This window comes from Rattus norvegicus, chromosome 9, assembly GCF_021556685.1.
Source record: "Rattus norvegicus strain SHRSP/BbbUtx chromosome 9, alternate assembly SHRSP_T2T, whole genome shotgun sequence".
Classification (NCBI taxonomy): Eukaryota; Metazoa; Chordata; class Mammalia; order Rodentia; family Muridae; genus Rattus; species Rattus norvegicus.
Window position 1 is genome coordinate 102,966,808 of NC_141542.1, and position 19,198 is coordinate 102,986,005.

Genomic DNA, 19,198 nt, shown 5'->3' on the forward strand with positions numbered 1-19,198 from the left:
ACTCAACCTTCCCTTCCCCCTGCACCGTGAGGACCTGGGACCAGAGGCCCCCAAGGGCTGGTTAAAAACCAGGCTCCAAGAACCAGGGCTGGAGACACAAAACTGTGCCCCTGCCAGAGGACCCACTGCTGACACACCTCTGTAGGAGCCATTCTTGTTGACACCATTTCCCTCCTCCCGCAAAGAGCAGAGAAGCCAAAAAGCACAGCTAATTTCCCAATCTGGGAAGTGGGTTATCTTTCCCTCCCCTATGACCACCTCCAGCCAACCTCAGAGAATTTATCCCTAAACATTGGGGTCGGGTAATTGCCCCTCTGCCTGAAGTTGGTCTTGGCTGCTGTTCATAACTGTATGGAACTGATCTTAAGAGCCAGAGAGCCTGAGTGAGATGGGACAAACCGGGGTTGCTTCTTTGAAGAGGCCCCAGCACCCAGGGGCTCCTGCCCACACTTCAGCTCATTCCACCAGGGTCTAGGGCTTACCAGCTGGTCCTCTTTTGTTCAGTCCCCACCTTTGGGTACCCTTTACCATTTCAGATTCTTAGCTAAATGATTGATCCTTGAGCAATAGCCTCCCCGTTTCACAGATGGGAAAGCAGAGGTTCAAGGAGGGTAAGTGGCTGACCAAAGACCTCGACAGCTACAATCCGCCCTGGCCTGGATTTGAACTCAAATGCTCTGGCCTTTAATGTCAGTCACTCTGCTGCTCTGCCTCCCCCTCTAAGGACCACTTTGTTGCTAGGAGACAGCAAACTGGTGGTTACTATGGGAACTAGGCTGATGGGGAAGGTGGAAAGAGTTGGTGTCCAGATAGCAACAGAAAGGCTCCAGGTGGACTTCCTGGCTTCTTCCCCACTCCTCACACGGGGGCAAACTTGGGCTTTCAGCTCTGGGCTCTGGGCCCTAGTTCCTGGGGGTGCAGGGAGCAGGTTCTAAGCAGTGAGATAAAAAGGACGCATAGTTGCACTGGACAGTGTGTTGCAGACTAAGAACCCTACGTGAGGATGTGAACCCTCAGATGCAGCAGGACGGTAAGACAGACCAGGTGAGGGGAGCCTCACACTTCTGCTTCCATGACTGGTTTTGGCCAGTGGTATAGACAGCACCCTTTCCTCAGGAAGCAAGAGCAGGACTACAGTGGGGTAAAGCCACTGAGAAGGCTCTAGAGTTGTGTAAAATGGTGGCACCCTAGAGCCGCTCCCTCAGTGTTGGAAACTGACAAAGGTACAAAGCACTAAGCCTCATAGGTAGACTTTGCTGTGTGACCCTAGCCAAGTCACACAGCCTCTCTGTGTGAAAAGGGGGCATAGTCACAGTACCCGTCACATAGCATTGCAAAGATTGCAGGAATGAATCCCATGCTTCAAACAGAGCTGGCGGGCTCTAAGGACCATCAGCATTAGTTACATTTTTATCTTAGATGCTCACCAAGCCACAGAAGTCCAGACCACTTTAGACCTGGCTTGTTATCCCTTCTCTTCCTCAGAAGCACAGGCCTGTAGGCCTCACCCCTTGCTGGGCATTGGAGGAACTGAAACAGAGCTATATCTGTCCCCAGGCCCTCCTACCGAAGCTGGCGCCACAGTTTGGGGACCCAGAGCATGGGAGGCTGAGGCCGGAGGAGTGAGGGGGCAGGGGCGGGCTGCAACTAAATTTGCTCATCTAGCCTGTCAGTCCCTTAATCTGGTCCCAGAGGAACAGCGCAGAGGCTTCACTCTGGATGACAAACGAGGGGGGGGAGAGGCCTGCCCTGCCTGGACTCTCGGTGAGTAATGGCTTTGCATTAAGATATTAGGCCGGCCAGGGTTGGTGGGGACGTGCTCCTGCCTCTGCAAAACAGGGAATCGCTCTGAAAAGGAAACCTGGAAAAGACTGGGCACTAAGAGAGCTGTGGAATGGGGGAGGGTCGCAAGGGACCTGGGGAAGGGAAGGAGGTGGTAAAAGACACGGAAGGGAGGAGCACTGTGACAGAAGGACTGTGTCAGAAAGACAAGGAGACAGAGCCCCAGGCAGAGAGGTAGCAGAAAGAGGAGGGAGAGTATACAGACCGGACTTGGGGAGCAGACAGCCCCAGGGGAGGAGGCTGAAGCCCTAGACCTCTGGAGAACACCACCGAGAGGCAGGGCACCACCCAGTGGCTGGTCCTTTGATGTCCCTCTTAGTTCTGAAAGGACAGTGGCTAAGTCTGGAAGTCCTAACAGAGGTGGCCTTGCTGTCAGGCTGGCGGGGAGGGAGCCCTGTTCCCATGAGCTGTGCCTAGGGCAGGTACCCTGTGATCTGTCCTCAGTAGACTCTGCTGCCTGTAGCTGATCCCAGAGGGACTGACTGGGGAAGAGTCTCTCAGGGAGGAGATGGACCTGGGCAGGGGGAAGGTTTGAAGTCAGTGGGGCACAGACAGAGGCTATCAGAACAAAAGGGAAGCACTGGACTCCAGAGAAGTCCAGGGGTAATGCCCTCTCTCTGCTTTACAATCCCCCCCCACATCCTGAGCCTGCCTTCCCCCCACATCCTGAGCCTGCCTTCTCCACTGGTGTGTCCATCCCTGTGCTGTGACTCAAGCAGGGTGCGTGACAGTCTTGCTGGGCCTTGTTCAGGGCCCTAGATCTGAGAGTCTAGTGATTGTGCCTTGGTTTTAGGAACTCCATTTGTGGAATGCCTAGAATAGGCAGGTTCAATAAACTTCATAAGTGAATGCTAATTTTATCCCCCTGCTCCCCAAGGTCCTACAGTGTCTGTATAACCAATGTGAACCCCGGAGCAAGTCTCAGCAAGTACCATTTCTCTCCTCAGAGGAGTCTCCTAGTGGTTCCCGTCCAGACCTGGGAAAGTATCCAACTCTCTGTGCCTCAATATACTGGTCTGTTAAATGGGCCTCCTAGGAAACTCAGTGAAGTAAGCAATACAAATAAATGCCTTATGAGGTCACAGAGGTCACCCAGAATCCCAACCCTCTGCTTTGATGCCCTCAGTCTGTTCTCTACACTTGCCGAAGCACATTTGTGCAGGAGAGCCAAAGCTATGAGCCTCCCTGAGTGGGGACGGTCAGGCAGAACTAAAAAGGCCAAGGTGGGTTGGAGGGAGTGAGGGGTGAGGGGTGAGGAAGGGCGAAATAGGGGAAAGAAGGGAGGCGGTGCTTATCCTTGATCTAGGATAGAGCAAAGGCCTAGGGGCCAGCTACCACCACTAATCCAAACTGCCTATGGCTCCAACTCAGCTTTCTGGGTGCAACCTATTTGGTGGAGTCCTCTGACGTCACAGACTCACAACCCTTAAGCCCTGCTGAACAAGGCACTGTGCCAGGATACAGCTCAGTGGGCAGAGTGGTTGCCAGCATGCTCAAAGCCCTGGGTTTTCCATCCCCAACTACTCCTAAACTAATTGTGGTGGCACATAACTGTTAGCCTCCATACTCCCCGAGACAGAGGAAACACAGAAAATGTGTCCAACTACTCAGGAAGCTGGCCCTGCAGAGCTACACTTGACCCGGAAGAAGGTGATTTGGGGACGGAGGTCCAGTGTTGGGGTACTGGAGCGCAGAAAAGCAGTTCGAGATCTCAAAACAGAGATGCCCCTTCTGCTGCATAGGTCTGAAGGAGTCTCCTGAAGGGGAGGTGTCATAGAAGGAGGGGCTTCTGAACCACACCCCACGTTCTCCTGCTCTAAACCTCTTGGGTTTGTCCTGGGTCCTTTGACAGTTCTGTACCTTGAGGCGTCACTACCCAGAATTTCCCGGCCCTCATGAGGCCTGCATCTCTCGCAACGAGCCACCAGGAGGCGCCCCGCGCCTACAAATCCTCCTCAGGGCCGCCTACGTGAGGAAGGTCTGTGACTTGGGGATCAAAACCTCTGAACAACCCAGGGTCCCTGCGCCCCTCAAGGGGATCATTTCCTGATCATTTCCTTCTCCTCCCCAGTGTTTCCCTGACCGCAGCCAGGCTTCCACAGCTGAGCAGGCTACAGTGTGGCCAAGGTCCCGCCACTGAGCCTGCCACCAATGCTTCTCCGGCTCCCACCAAGGCCAAGTTTCTGCTCTTTTCCTGAGTCCCCACCTGCGAATGTCTCAGCCTCATTGCAAGCACAGCGACCATTGCTGGTCAGGGTCTGGTTTGGTCTGTTTTCATCACGGCCACAGCTCCTTAGTCTCAGTCCATCCCAGGTTTCTATGCAGCAAATGTTACTGCTGCTTTGTTCAGACTCATCCTGTGCGTTAACGCTTAGGCCTGAGCCAGCGGGGCGGGAGGTCAGAGCCTGCAAGAGAACAGTCACTGCCTACCGGGACTTCTGGCTTCCTTAATCGTGGGTAGAGGCTCCACTTGGAAACCACCAGCGGCAAACAGCTCCTGAATTTTTTTGATTACATTTTTAGTTATGTTTTGTTTGTTTGTTGTCTGTGAACTTATGTCACATCAAGTGTGTGCAGGTCAGAGGACAACTTGCAGGTGTCAATTCTTCCCTTCAACCATGTGGGTCTCTGGGATTGAACGCTGGCCCTTAGGCTTAGACACAGTTACCCACTCAGTCGTTTATCCAGCCTTCAAAAGTATAGTATTTTTAAATACTTGTAAGCTGGAGATGGTGGTACAGATGTACAGTCCTGCTATTTGCTGTCTGAGATGGTGCTTGTGTAGCCAGCACCTTCATGGGGGTTTTGCATAGGGAACATTGTTGATCTCTCAACAGCCCAGTGACAGAGGTCTGGGCTTGACTCCATTGAAAAGATGTGGAGCCTGAGGCTGGAGGGACCTTAAGTGATTTGCTGATGAGCTGAACAGCTGACCAGGTCCTCCATGCCCCCTTACCTCCTCCTGAGACCTTCTCTTTATAACCCCCTCCCACACATAGGCACTCAGGACCCCCAATAGCCAGATCTATTCCAGCTCCCAGCTCAGAGTAGGCTCCTCTGCATCTTCGATGGTGAGCTAGGCTGGGGCTGGCTTTAGTTGTAGGGCCAGATCCTCCCTGTACAGTGGCCCTGGAGAGAACCACACTGACCCTAGCGGTTGGAAGCACAGTTGCTAGATCCCCTTCCCGGAGGCCCTGCATCTGCTGGCTCTGTGCCTGGAATGCCACTCTGTTCCCAGGGGCTCCTCATGGCGGCTGCCAGCCTCCCTCCCTGTCTCCCATTAATCATGTGTGCAGGATTTATATTCTCCAGCAATTTATTTCAGTAAATGCAATCTGGGTGTGCCTGCAGGTGGGCAGGATGCTCCACTGCTGCTGGAGTCACGCAGCCTGGCTTTATTGTCAGGGTAATGGGCATGACTCAAAAGCCAGCACCCTCAAGGAAGATGCCAGGCCTAGCCAGGCCCTGGAGCAGAACACCGGGGACCCAGGGACCAGCCCTCCCCAACGTGGACTTGACAACCCCAAGGGTCCTGCTCCGTCATCTTTTCTCAAATGACTTAAGAATTGGGGGTAGGAAGGAGACTGCAGTCTCAATCCTCAACTTGACAGTTCAAGGTCCAGATTGGGGAGATACAGGGGTGGGGGTCTAGTTTCCTGACCCAGGCCCTCCTCTGAGTTGCTACCCCTCAAGTGTGCAAGACTCATCTTGGAGGGACCATAACCCCACTTCAACTTTCTGAGTCCTCTTGTGCCCTTTCATCTCCCTCTGTCTCTTTCTGGTCACTGGGTGTGGCAGCCTAAGGCTAGGCAGAAACAGCCTGAGGTCATGTAGGAGCTAGGCTACCAGGTCCTGGAGTCAGTCCTCCCAGTTATCCGCCCATTTACAGGCTCTGAAACAGTGAGAAGAGGCAGGGGCTACAGCAGCAGGGTCTGGCCCTCTGTAGCCCTCTCCATCCAACACCCCAGATTCCTTCCGTTCCAGGTAGGTCCCAATCTACAAGCGTCCGTCTCTTTCTTTAGGATCCCCAAGACCAAGGCAAAGCAGCAACAGCCCCTGCACCCCCTCCCAGGTTGCCCCACCCTTCAGGGCTTCGTAGTGTGTGTGTGTGTGTGTGTGTGTGTGTGTGTGTGTGTGTGTGATGTATGTGTATGTGTGTGATATATGTGTGTGATGTATGTGTAAGTATGTGTGTGATATATGTGTGTGATGTATGTGTAAGTATGTGTGATATACGTGTGTGATGTATAAGTGTGTGATGTATGTGTGAGTGTGTGTATAATGTATGTGTGTGAGCTGTATGTACAAGTGTGTGTATGTGTGATATATGTGTGTGATGTATGTGTAAGTGTGTGTGATGTATGTGTGAGTGTGTGTATGATGTATGTGTGTGAGCTGTATGTACAAGTGTGTGTATGTGTGATATATGTGTGTGATGTATGTGTAAGTGTGTGTGTGATGTATGTGTGTGAGAGATATATGTGTGTGAGATGTACGTGTAACTCTGTGTGTGTGTGTGTGTGTGTGTGTGTGTGTGTGTGTGTGTAAGGACAGTGGCTGCAGCTGACAAGAGGAAGGGCACAGCCTTTCCTGCCTTACTCTCTAATTGCCTCCAGGGATTTATTGACTTTGCACACTGTTCCTCAGCTCTAGTCCATACCCTGGATACCCACCTTTCTTGGTCCTTAGCGGCAGGGCCCGATACTTTAAGCAAGAACTGGGTGTGGCCTGCAGAGGGTCCCTTGATCTATATGTATCTATATGCAGCCTCTCTACCTCCATGCCTAGAAACTGAAAACAAAAGGAGAGAGATATCTGGGTCCCCCCACTCCCAGGAGTCCCAGGCCAGCAGACCCCATGCTCTGTCTACTCTGGAATCAGGAGACAAGATTCCCGAGAGACACTGAAGAAATCTGGTAGCCCTGGACTCTCTTCCTTTTCCCCTCAGGGCCCTAGTACCACAGAATATCGCCTGCCATTTTCAGGCCCTGGCCCCCAGGTGCCACTGCAGCTCCCCTAACTCTCCATCTGACTCCCCACTTCCTTATGGCCAGATTCAGATTCATCAGTGAGCAGGAAGAAAAGCCTGGACACCAACCCTTCCTTTGTACCCCAGGAAACCCGGGCAGGGGCCCAGAGGCCGGGGGGGGGGGGAGAGGATTTAGGAGCAGGTACACTCAGATCTGATGTCTTCTCTAGGGATGGTAGCAGTCTTAAACAGGCGTGGCGAAGCTTTGGTACATTGTACTACCTTGAGTTTCATGGACCTGCTTCGTTTGGTCAGTGCTTTACACCAATAAATATTTGAGGATGAAATAATGCGTCAACAAACACTGATTCACTGAAAGGGGTTCTATCTCATACTTTTAGAAGACATTCTTGATGCCCTGTACTGGCCCCACGCTACCTGTGGTTTTAAAGACTACCCCCATGCTCCCAGCATGCAGGGAACTACAAGGAAGAAGTTTTAAAGTAAAAATGAGTCTCAGCTCCCAGGTGAAGATGCTGGGTGTTGGATGATGCTGGGTGCTGGGTGACTGGTGGTACGCTCCTGTAGGCCTCCCAGCATCTGGAGGCCAGCAAGACCTGGAGTTTCAGGCCAGCCTGAGTTGCACAGTGGCACTCTGTCTTTAAAGAAAATAAATAAAAGAACGAAAGAAATTAAGCATTATTAATATTAATGAACAGCCATTCTTCACAGAAATCTCATTTATTGATGCAGATAGACATTTAGAGACAAACTGATAGAAATTAATATCATCATAAGAAGGACTCTAACTGAAGATTTTTAATAGGATTGATAAAATTTAATTTTAATTTATGTGGAAAGCAGGGACAGAAGTGACCCTGAAGAGAGTCACATGACTCTTGTGTTTCTTCTCAGTCTCCCCCAGCTCCCAGACACATACAGGGACTCACATACCCCAGACACACCAGGCTTCAAACTCTCAATGTAGACTACGATGACCTTGAACTTCTGATCTTCCTGCCTCCACCGACTGAGTCTTGGGAGGACTACATACCAGGCAAGCACTCCCTGGCCCCAGAGACTTTTTTTTTTCTCCTAAAAGACCATTTAAGTCAGACTTAATGGCTTGCCCCTGTAATCCCAGACACTTGTAAGACTGGGGCAGGAGGATTGCTTTGAGTTTGAGGTGAGCCTGGGCTTTACAGTGAGTTCTGGGACAGCCTGGACCACAGTGTACACCTGTGTCTCAGGAAATCAAAACAAGGGCTGGAGAGATGGCAGGGCAGTTAAAAGCACTGGCTGCTCTTCCAGGTCCAGAGTTCACTTCCCAGCAACCACATGGTGGCTCACAGCCATCTGATGCCCTCTTCTGAAGACACCTACAGTGGACTCATAAAATAAACAAATCTTTTAAAAAATCAAAACAAATAAAAAGACCATTTAATGTTAACAAGAAGATCTGAAATCCTGATCAAGAAAAACATATTGCACAACTGGCAGGGTTTATTTGTTACGTTCCTCTTTGACAAGTACCTAAAACAGCAACTCAAAGAGGGGTTTGCTTTGGCTCACGGTTCAAGAGCACAGTCCATCATGGCAAGGTTGTCATGGCAACACAAATGACAGGCAGCTGCTCACACTGCACTGCTCACACTGGGAGGATTGGGGTGCTCATCTTTCCCCTAGTTTGAAGCCCGTGGCCCCAGTCGGGTGTCACCTACAGTTAGCGTGGGTCTTCCCAACCAGGTCAACCCTTCTTGGAAGCACCCTCATGGACATGCCCATCGACTTGCCTCTAAGGTGATCCTAGTTCCTGTCAAGTTGACGGTCAGTATTAAACCAGCACAAGGGATAACGGAAATGAGGGTGTTCAGTTACCAAATATTAGAGAAACACAGCGTAAACCACATTCAGAAAAAGGGAAGAAAATATATGAAGAGAGATGGCAGATGGGAAGGAAGAAAGAACGAGAGAAAAGACAGGAGGAGAGGGAGTAAAGAGGGAAAGAGAGTGAGGAGGATGAAGAAAAAAAGCTTACACACCCCTGTCATCCTCACTACTGGGGAGTCTAAGGCTGGAGAATATACATTCAGGCCAGCCTGGGCTACAGAGTGAGTTCAAAGTAGTGAGACCATCTCAAAACCAAAGTAAAGAGAGAATGTCAGGCATGGGGCAAAGCTGTAATCCCAGCATGTGGTGGGTAGAGATGAGGCTCCTTTGTATTCAGTGAGTTTGAGGCCAGTCTAGGCTCCTTGAGATCCTGATTCAGACAGACAGAAAGAAAAAAGGAGAAACAAACCAATAACTAACTAAAAAGAAGGCTAGAGATGTAGTTTGATGTGAAAGTAATTTGTCTGCTGTGGGCAAAGCTGTAGGTTCAATCCCTAGTACCAAGAAGGAGAGGAGGGGACAGAAAGGGATGGAGGGAGGGACAGAGGGAGGGAGGAAGAGAGAGAGGGAGGGAGGGAGGGAAGGAGAAGAAGAAAAGGAATCCTGGCCATGAAATGGTTTGTTTTCTTTCCATTACAGGTTGGACAGTGAACTACGGAGATCTGCGCATGGTGGTCTTGTGGCTGGCTAAGGCTTCAAGTTTGAGGCCAGCCTTGGCAAGAAGGGAAGGGAGATGTAGGGTCTGCTTAGCCCCACCCCCCCACCCCAGCCCTTCTGGCAGATTCCAGTACAACCCTGCTTCTCAATCCACGGATCGGGGGCTGGAGAGATGGCTCAGTGGTTAAGAGCACTGACTGCTCTTCCAGAGGTCCTGAGTTCAAATCTCAATCCACGGATCTGTGGCAAGCAGCCCAGCTTCAGCACCCCACACTCCTAGACAGAACCCCCACCTCTCCAGGTCCCTCCTAAAGCCTAGGGGAAGTGGGAAGGTCAGAGTGAAAAGCAAAGCTGACAAACTGAAAGGAACTCTTAGCCATGAGGAAGGCTCTCTTCCCAGCCATCCCCTGAAGTCAGGTCACCCCCACTCCCTGGGGAGCCCCCTCCCACTGCCACCTTCCATGTCCTTTTTCCTTTTCAGGGGTTGCCACAGCTCCCTTTCTACCTCCCTGTTCATTCAGTTCAACAGCGTCCCAGTGACCTTTGAGACCCAGAGCGATGACCCTGACATCCCCTAGCAGGAAGACTGAACTGCATCAATTCTGTTAATCTTCCCAGCAGGATAGATATTGAGCCGCCCTCCCAGATGAATACACATCCATTCCTCAGAGGCTGGTGTCACACAGAGCCACATTTCTGAGACCCAGGGCTCAGGAGAGTCCTGGCTGCTGCCAGGAACCTGCTCCCTACATTACAGCTTCCTCCCTGTGTTTCTGGAAGTCTCATCATTCTTGGGTCTGTATCCCTTCGATTCCTGCTTGCATCACCACACAACCTTCATCCTATGGCCTCTGTTTCTACGTCACATTGGACTGGGCACCCCAAACTTCTTCACTGGTGCATAGCTCTAGTCAGGTCACATTCTGAGTAAGGGGGTTAGAACTCCAGCATATCTTTGGGGAGATGATTTGGGCTCCAGCAGGAAGTGACTCATGGAAGCTCGCCCAGGAGTACAGTCAGCCTCACAGGGCTCTCTGAGTCACAGCTGAATGGCCTCTCATCCCACAGAGGCTCTGATGTCAGTCTCCTCTCAAGTTTCATTGCATCAGACATCAGCTCACAGCCACCCCAGTGTCCAATGGTCCAGCTGATGCTGACGCAGGTGTTACTGTGAGAAGTAGAGATTCTGTCCTCAAAGACAGCCTGGGAGTTTCTACATCCTCCTGTCCCCCTTCTGCTCCTTCTCCAGGAAGAGCATGGAGATCAAGGGGCATTGATCTCTTTGTTTTGAGACAAGGTCTCACTGTGTATTTCTAGCTGGTTTGAAACTCACTATGTAGACCAGGTTGGCCCCAAACTCACCAGATTCAACCTGTCTCTGCTGATTTAGGTTTAAATACAAGGTAGATTAGGCATGACTGAGCCTCGATTAAATGCATGAGATTTCAGAGTCAGGAGACTTTGTGATGCAGCGAGGGGTGGACCTTCAGTGTCTGTGTGGAGGCCTAAGTGAGGGAAGGGAACACCCCATACACACCCCCAGAGCCCGCCCAGAGCATACCTATAAAGAGGCTACACCATTGGCTTCTGGGGATTCCTTCTCTTTCACTCCTCCCATCCCTCCCACCCGTGTTCCCCACCCCCAACCCTTCTTCCTCACCTGAACCCGCTAAGGCTTTCTAGATATATTGAAGAAAACCCCCAAGGTTCCCTGCTCTCCCCCTCCTCCTTTCAAAGTAGAAACACTAGGGCTAAGGGCTTGTCTCCACCTTTAGGAGGGGTGAGGAAGAGCTGTGGCCTTCCATTTGGCTCCCTGGAGACTTGAAACAAAAGTACCACCCTACCCCTGGGTATTAAAACTGCCCAGGGAATCTCACCCTGGGAGAATAGAAAAATTGTTCTGACATCAGCCAAGGGAGAATCTTGCCTCACAGGAAGAGATTTCACAGGCCCCTAACAATTTGTAAGATCTGAGTTGAGACAAGGATGGGGTGGAGTGGGGAGGGGGATCTTCTCAACGTGTAGGAGCCAGATCTGAAACGATGTGCCTTTTCCGTGCCCTGCCCTTTGCTGTGTAGGTGAGAGAAGAGTCTACTTCCTTCAGACTGGACTCAAAGCCTGACCCATGCTAAGAAGGCAGAGTGAGGAAAGAGAGTTCTATGCTGGCCACTCTAGCCCGGGCAGCTTCAGCAGGCACCCAGGAGCCACACCTCTCTGCTAAGAATTTGGAGACCACCTGAGATTTACCCCCATGATACTCGTAGATAATTCCAATCCCTGGTGTCATTGAATACACACAACAATCTATAACCAGCATTCTCTTCACTTTCCTGGATGCATCCTGTTGGTGGGAGACGGGCTACATACTGTTCCCTTTGAAGAGCACACAGCCCCTGGACACAGCGTGTCCTAATTCCTGCACCTAAATCCTTAACCAACATGGCCCCGCTGCCAGCACAAATCAAGGTGCCAAGGGTAGTTTTTTTTTGTTTGTACCCAAAGGTCCAGCCATACCCCAGGTGGTGACTGGCCATTGGGACAGCTGCCTATTTATGAACCTTCTTTCAAGAGCCCCTCCTGCCAGATCAGGGTCACGGCAACTGAAAACAATGCTGGACACACTGAGCGGGCAGGGATGGGGGTCTGGGAGAGACTCAGAAACTGCTGGGTCCTACGCTCCCCAAACTGGGCCACAGTGGGGCCTTTCATCTCCCACTTGCTTTTGCCTCTTCCCACCCCGCTACCCCAGTGCAGCAATTACGGCGCAAATTAGAATGCTTTGATCATCTTTAGAAATGGCCACACGGAGGAGGGACACTGGCAAGCAATTAGGGGCAGAGGGGCTGGAAGTTCAATGGCTTGCTTAGGGGGTGAGTATGCCCAGGACACCCACCCCTATCCCTAGCTCTCCTCCCTCCAAGAGTGCCTGCTCCAGCAGAGCAGTGGACTCCCCAGGGTGGCAGAAACAGATGGGGATCTCCCCCTCCCAGCCCCTGCCCACCAGTCTCCCTCTGCCTGGCCCCCAGCCCAACGGTCAGTTCTCCTTCCCCATCTCAGCCCCTTTGAAGCGGCCGCAGTAACAAGGGCTGCTTTCACAGAAGTAGGGAGACTCAGAGTGGGATGATGAGACTTCAAAGGTGAGGGTCCAGCCCGCTACCTCATTCCCTCCCTGAGTCCTGGCTGCCCTCCCACGCACCCCCCGCCCCCGTCCTCTATATAGCTCCAGAGCATCGTTTCCCCGAGGGCTCCCAGGAGGTGAGGGCCAGGTGAGGTGCAGACCACTAAAGATAGGTAACTTAGTGTAAGACAACGGGATCAAATGATTTAAGGGACACAAAGAAACCCAGGAGAGGGTGGAGTCCAGGAAGAAAGAGAACAGGGTCTCCCGCCTTGGCCCCAGGTCACCATGCCGCTGGCTATGTTGTTGTTGCTGCTGCTGCTGCTGCTACTGTCCCCAGACTCCCAGACTGCCAATGGGCATCCACTGTACATGCGCCTGTCCCCCAGCACCCTGCAAGGTGAGCCGGGCTGGTCTGAGGAAGTCACTGGGATGGGAGGGGCATAGAGGAAGTGAGGTCAAGGAAAGACAAGGAAAATGAGCTTGTCTCTTACACCTATGAGGACCTGTAGGTCCTTCCGCCCACCTGCTGGGAGGAGCCTGGAACTGGGATATAGGAGGGGAGGGCAGATGGTCTCACCCAGGAAGCAGAGACGGCAAGCGCTGCCAGGAGATCCAGAGATACCAGTGTTAGAAGACTCAAGGCAGCATGCTTTGGTAATTCAGGTCCAAAGATAGCCACATTCCCTGGGTGCTGGTGGGTAGTGGTTTTCCTCTGAAGTCTTTAAGAAAGGAACTTTCCAAAGATTCCAGCCCAGTTCAGTTGATCATAGCACCATCTGCCCTGAGGGCCCGGCCTCAGACCCTGACTCCTCTCCTGATCTCTACATACCTGGTAGCACAGAGCTCACCATGCCTCTCTAGGACTCCCCAGACAGGGTTCTTGAAGACTTAGACTGAGGCTCTCTGCCAAGGGGATGTGACTTTGTGTCCCATGTCCCCTCAGTTTTGTCTGCCCAGGGGACTCAGGCATTGCAGGCTGCCCAGAGGAGTGTCCAGTGGGCCATAAAGCGCGTGTCCATGGAGATCCAGCACAGACGGCATGAATGCCAAGGTTGGACCAGAAGTACTACCCAACCCGCACCCCAACAGACTCACACTATTACGGGGGACTCCTTCCGCCCACGCCCAGCCCTTATTTTTATGTTCCATTCTCTTGGGGGGGGGGTGTCAGACTCTTTCTGAAGGTCCAAGTGGAAGGGATATGCCAAACTTGAGGAAGGAGGAGGGGAAAGTGTGGGCTCAGGAGGTCACAGTTCATGGCTGCTCAAATAGTTGCGTGTGCTAGAAGGTGGGCCAAGAGGGGAGTGGTTGAAATGCAAGGGCTCAGTCCCAGCATAGGGTGGGAGATCCGCAAGAGGGCGGCAGCGAGGCTCAAAGAATGGTTTCTCAGCAGGACCTGGACGCCCTAGGCCTCAAGCCTCGGTCTTCCAGGACCCACCACCAGAGCCAGGTGAGACCAAAAAGGCTCCAAGGAGAGAGCGAGGTGGGCCTCAATGTGAAGACAACTAAAACGTTTCCTTCATGACGCCGTTTCTGCCTAGGTCCATGTGGAGAAAGACGCCAAAGCGTTGCCAACACGACCCGGGCTCACGGCCGCATAGTCGGTGGCAGCACGGCTCCATTGGGAGCCTGGCCTTGGCTAGTGAGGCTGCAACTTGGGGGCCTGCCTCTGTGCGGGGGCGTTCTGGTGGCAGCGTCCTGGGTGCTCACGGCTGCACACTGCTTCGCCGGGTACGACGTTGAGATCCCAGGCACCTGCTCAGCAGGGCTACCCAATCCGATGGGAGTCTTAGCACCCATGGGCCAAAGCACAGCGAGCAGGTGTCTGCTGCCCCCTAGCGGGAGCTGGCTCCCAACCTCAAGCTTCAAAATGCCGGTTGCGCGGTGGGGGCTGGGATCCCAGGGTAGGAGGACATCACACTGGATTTTTCCACTGTGGGTATCCGCCCCTTCCCGGGTCTTCCTCTCTGACCCTAGGGTCACAACAGCCACATTTACAGGCTCACTGGAGGGTGTGGGTGCATGAGGGGGCTGGGCCTCCAAGGGGGCCTCATGCCACCTCTGTCCCTGATCCTTTCACCCCACTACTTGCTCTGCAGTGCCTCGAATGAGCTTCTGTGGACTGTGATGCTAGCCGAGGGACCCCAGGGGGAGCAAGCAGAGGAAGTGCAGGTGAACCGTATCTTGCCCCACCCTAAGGTGAGAAGACACACCCTGTGTCCTCAGAGCTGGGAACAGCACCCCAAACCCTCTTCCTTGACTTTGTACCGCCATCTGCTCTCTAGTTTGACCCGCAGACTTTTCACAATGACCTAGCGTTGGTACAGCTGTGGACGCCTGTGAACTCAGAGGGGCCTGCGCGCCCCATTTGCCTACCCGAGGGTTCTCGGGAGCCTCCTGCCGGCACTCCCTGCACCATCGCAGGCTGGGGGGCTCTCTTCGAAGGTATTGCCAGCTAGGGCCTGGTTAAACTAGCTGCAAGTAGTAGTGAAGAACCAGTGGGGGCAGGGTGGTGGTGATGGGAAAGGGGGAGGGGAAGAGGGAGAGGAGGAGGAGGAAGTAAGCTGAAGGGATTGGAGAGGCTAGGATGATGTTCCATCGCACAAACCGGCAGGAATCAAAGAGGGCTAGTGAGAGGGGATCTCCAGACACAGCCTCTGCCTTCCAAACCCGGCTTTCCTGCTTTCCTGTAGACGGGCCTGAGTCTGAGGCAGTGAGGGAGGCCCGCGTTCCGCTACTCAGTGCAGACACCTGTCAAAAGGCCCTGGGGCCTGGGCTGAGTCCCAGCACCATGCTCTGCGCTGGTTACCTGGCAGGGGGCATCGACTCATGCCAGGTATGAACTAAAAGTGACAGGGGCCCTGGATGTGTTGCTCCCCTTGGCAAGATAACCCTGTTCTCTCTGGGGTCTAGCTAAAAATTCCTACCAACCGCTAATTCTTCCTAAATAAAATGGAAACAAGTAGTAACCACAAACACGGCCAGAGCCGCCTTCCCCTACCAAGTACTAGGCAGGTATAATTCAGAGAAATGATGGATGCACTGCTTTCTGTTGGCTCTGGTCCCTTAGGGTGACTCCGGGGGCCCTTTAACCTGTTCTGAGCCCGGCCCGCGCCCCAGAGAGGTCCTCTTTGGAGTCACTTCTTGGGGAGATGGCTGTGGTGAGCCTGGGAAGCCTGGGGTCTATACCCGTGTGGCCGTGTTCAAAGACTGGCTGCAGGAGCAGATGAGCGGTGAGCATCCCCCCAGCCAATGGTCCCTCGGACAGCTCTGGGCGAGCCGGTTTCCATCCCTTGTTCTGATCTCTGTGGAGGAGCTGCGGATGGGTGGCTTGTAGACCCACATAACAAGGGGTGATCTGGCATCTGCTTGCAGCGGGCCCCTCCACTCGCGAGCCTAGCTGCAGAGAACTTCTAAATTGGAACGCTCGGGAAGAGGAGCCGTTCGCCGACGCCCCGGGCCTCTGTGCCTTCTATGAGCGCCAGTGCCTAGGGTCCGAGAGCTCCTGTGCGCGCCTAGCGCTCCAACAGTGTGTGCAGCGCCGGCGGCGGTGTGGTCCGTCCGGTTCTCCCGGGCCAGGGTTGGGGAGGGGGTAAGGGGTATAGGGGGGATAAGGGGAGTGGAGTAGGTGTGGGGAGTAGGAGTTGGGGAAGTGGGCCCCACCACCGGATCGGTGGCTAACACCTCTGAACCACTCGCAGAGCTGCGGTCACTGGCGCACACGCTGCTCGGCCTGCTGCGGGGCGCGCAGGAGCTGCTCGGCCCCCGGCCAGGGCTGCGGCGTGGAGCTCCAGCACCTGCTCACTCCGCTCCATCGCTCCAGGAGCTACCGGGTCACAATGCCCGCGAACAGCGGTTATACTCAGGTAATCTGAGTGCCCCAGCTAGGCCTAGCCCCAGAGTCTCGGAGTCATGTACACTCTCCGAGGCGTAACCACTAACTCCGTGGTCTCCTCCAGGATCCCGAGTTGCAGGAGCTTGGTTCCAGAAGCCAAAGCAGGAGCGGCGCGCGGAAACGAAGGGTAATGCCGCCCCCTGCCGGTCGCTGAAAGGGAACGGCCCAGAGGCGGTTTCTAGAAAGGTGGTGGTAGGATTGTCTGCTAGAAAATTCCAAATCGCAACAGAAAAGACCCTCTCACTCCCTCTCCTCCAAGAAAACAGATTCCTTTTTAAGGAGACATGTGGCACCGAGCCCTTGTTGGTATTCTGCCTAGCATGATCACAGAACCTCTGCCAGCCTCAGTTTCCCCATCTAGACCACGCAGAGGATACTGGGCCCTGGGATATCCCTCTGCTGTCAATGTTTTCATAGTCTGTGGAGCTCCCCTTCTTGCAGGCTGCCCTGGACTGGAGCCACTGCAACAGAAGTTGGCGGCTATTCAGCGAGCACACGCTTGGATTCTACAGATCCCAGCTGAGCATTTGGCCATGAACTTTCATGAGGTAGGTCCCCAGGCTGCCCAGGTTCTTCACAGTGGCCTGTAAAGCTGATCTGACTGGACCTCAGTGCAAGGAAGAGACAGGGGGATCCAGCTTTTGCGGGAGTGGGGGCAGGGTGAGCTAGGATAACGGGTAGCTGTGAAAATGGAAGGCAGAGAGGTAATAGCAGAAGGGTTCATTAGAGCATCATCTGATGAGGAAATTAGATGGACTTCAAAAAAGGGGGCGGGACAAGGATCTAAGTACGTTCAAAAGCTCCAGGAGGAAGGAACAACCCCCAGGTCAAAAACCCTCACGAGTGTTTTTTAGGTCCTAACCTCTTCCCTCTGCAGGTGCTGGCAGATCTGGGCTCCAAGACACTGACAGGACTCTTCAGAGCTTGGGTGAGGGCCAGCTTGGGGGACCAGCGTGTGGTCTTCAGTGGCCTGGTGGGCTTGGAACCTTCTACACTGGCTCAGAGTCTCCCCCGGCTCCTAGTGCAGGCCCTGAAGGCCTTCCGCTCAGCTTTCCTGACAGAAGGAGAGCCCCAGGCATCCTGGATAGGTACAGAACAAGAACAGAGGCTGGGAAAGGAGCACCAGGGCCAACTCCAGCCTCCTGTTCCCTGAACCAGGCGACCCTGCGATGGCCACACTGTCCTGAAGGCTAAAGGGGCTGTGTGAGATGTAACAAAGTCTCACTATTCCGGTTGATCTTGTATGTGTGAATAGAGTGGGATCCTGGACCTCACATGTCTTTTTAAATGTGTCACCAGACACTCACGGCTGCTTTAATAAATGTTATTTATACTCTGCCTAAAATCTGGAACTTTACTGGAATGGGAAGGAGCTGGCATTAGATGGGAGTGGGACAGGGGCCAACCTCCAGAAGCAGGTAACAGAGACCACAAAGGAGCTGGAAGGAGCTGTAAGTGGTGGCTCATACGTACTTGGGGTACTAGCACTCTGGAGACAGAGGCAGGATTGCAATGAGTTAGAAGTTAACATGATCTACATTGTAGCTCTAGGCTAGCCTGGGCTACAAAGTAAGACCACCCCCCATCCCCCACACACACACATAAAAAGAAACAAAACCAGGGGCTGGGAGAGATAGCTGTGGGTAAAGTACTCGATGCATACGGTTCAGGTCCTCAGGGCCCAGGAGCAGCAGCACACCAGGAAAGTGCAGCCCTGGCCAAGAAGCAGGGCAGTGGGGAGCAGACAGATCTGAGGAGTTCACTGACCACTCCAGCTCCCTCAGGTGATGTCTGGGTTCAGTGAAGAGGCCCTGTCTTGAAAAGTAAGGTGGGGGAGTTCAGCTGGATGCCAGCAGCCGCAGCAGCTCCAGAGCCTTGGTTCTTTCGTAGCTTTCCTTGTCTTCATCTCCCTTCCGAAAACATAGCCTCTGGTGTCTCACTAGGTGATCGATCAATGACAGGCAAGTGATTTGGTATGCAAGTCAACCATGCCAAAGGGGGTGAAGAGAGAGGCTGTGCTCCTCTGGCTGGGTGAGGACCAAGATACCATCCTGGAGCAGAGCAGGGAGGTTCAGCAGGTGACAAGACCCTGCCAGACCAGGACTGCCGCTCTGCCCTCTAAGAGAGTACAGCCCTTCCTCAAACTGTCTATCCCTACCTCTAGCCATACAATGGGCATGTCTAACTCTGTAAATGACCCCTCCTTGCCCCAGTGGATTTCCTTCCCCTTCCCCTTGGGTTTTGGCTATTCATAGATGCAGGAGTGGCAAGGGGACTTCAGTTCAAATTAAAGAAAGAAAAGAAATGGGCTTAGCAGGTACAGGCACTTACTGCCAAGCCTGGTGGTCTGAGTTTGATCCCTGGGACCCACTCACATAGTAAAAGGAAAAAAAATTCCTTCAAGTTTCCTCTGACTTCCACACATGCCATGAATTGAGCAGACACACACTGAATAGATGGATGGACAGGTTTTATTCATTTATTTACTTATTTCTTTTTTCTTTTCTTTTCTTTTTTTTGTTTTTTTTTTTTTGTTTTGTTTTGTTTTGTTTTTGAGACATGGTTTCTCTGTATAACATCCTGGCTGTCTTGGAACTCACTATATAGATGGGGCTGGCCTTGAACTACAGATATCCACCCTCTCTTTCCAAGTGCTGGGATTAAAGGTGTTGTGATGGTTTGCACATGCTTGGCCCAGGGAGTGGCACTATTAGGAGGTGTGGCCTTGTTGGAGAAAGTGTGTCACTGTGGTGGTGGGCTTGGAGACCCTCCTCCTAGCTGCCTAAGGATGCTCAGTCTGTTCCTGGCTTCCTTCAGGTGAAGA

At 53.0% G+C, this 19,198-nt stretch overlaps 1 protein-coding gene and 1 long non-coding RNA gene across 2 annotated transcripts; both read left to right on the top strand.

Annotated features, from left to right (window-relative positions):
* Positions 1–1,580: 1,580 nt before the first annotated feature.
* On the top strand, positions 1,581–11,671 carry LOC146768880 (uncharacterized). Its single transcript, NR_203071.1, is given in 5 exon segments — positions 1,581–1,764; positions 8,558–8,638; positions 9,341–9,501; positions 9,584–10,153; positions 11,437–11,671. It is a non-coding gene; the product is annotated as an uncharacterized LOC146768880 (long non-coding RNA).
* A 929-nt stretch (positions 11,672–12,600) lies between these two features.
* On the top strand, positions 12,601–17,719 carry Prss56 (serine protease 56). Its single transcript, NM_001447259.1, is given in 13 exon segments — positions 12,601–12,876; positions 13,423–13,530; positions 13,873–13,929; positions 14,021–14,210; positions 14,579–14,678; positions 14,765–14,924; positions 15,173–15,315; positions 15,550–15,712; positions 15,855–16,034; positions 16,181–16,345; positions 16,439–16,501; positions 16,816–16,922; positions 17,252–17,719. Coding segments are annotated over 13 exon segments (1,824 nt in total). The 5' UTR covers positions 12,601–12,764; the 3' UTR covers positions 17,528–17,719.
* Positions 17,720–19,198: the final 1,479 nt, after the last annotated feature.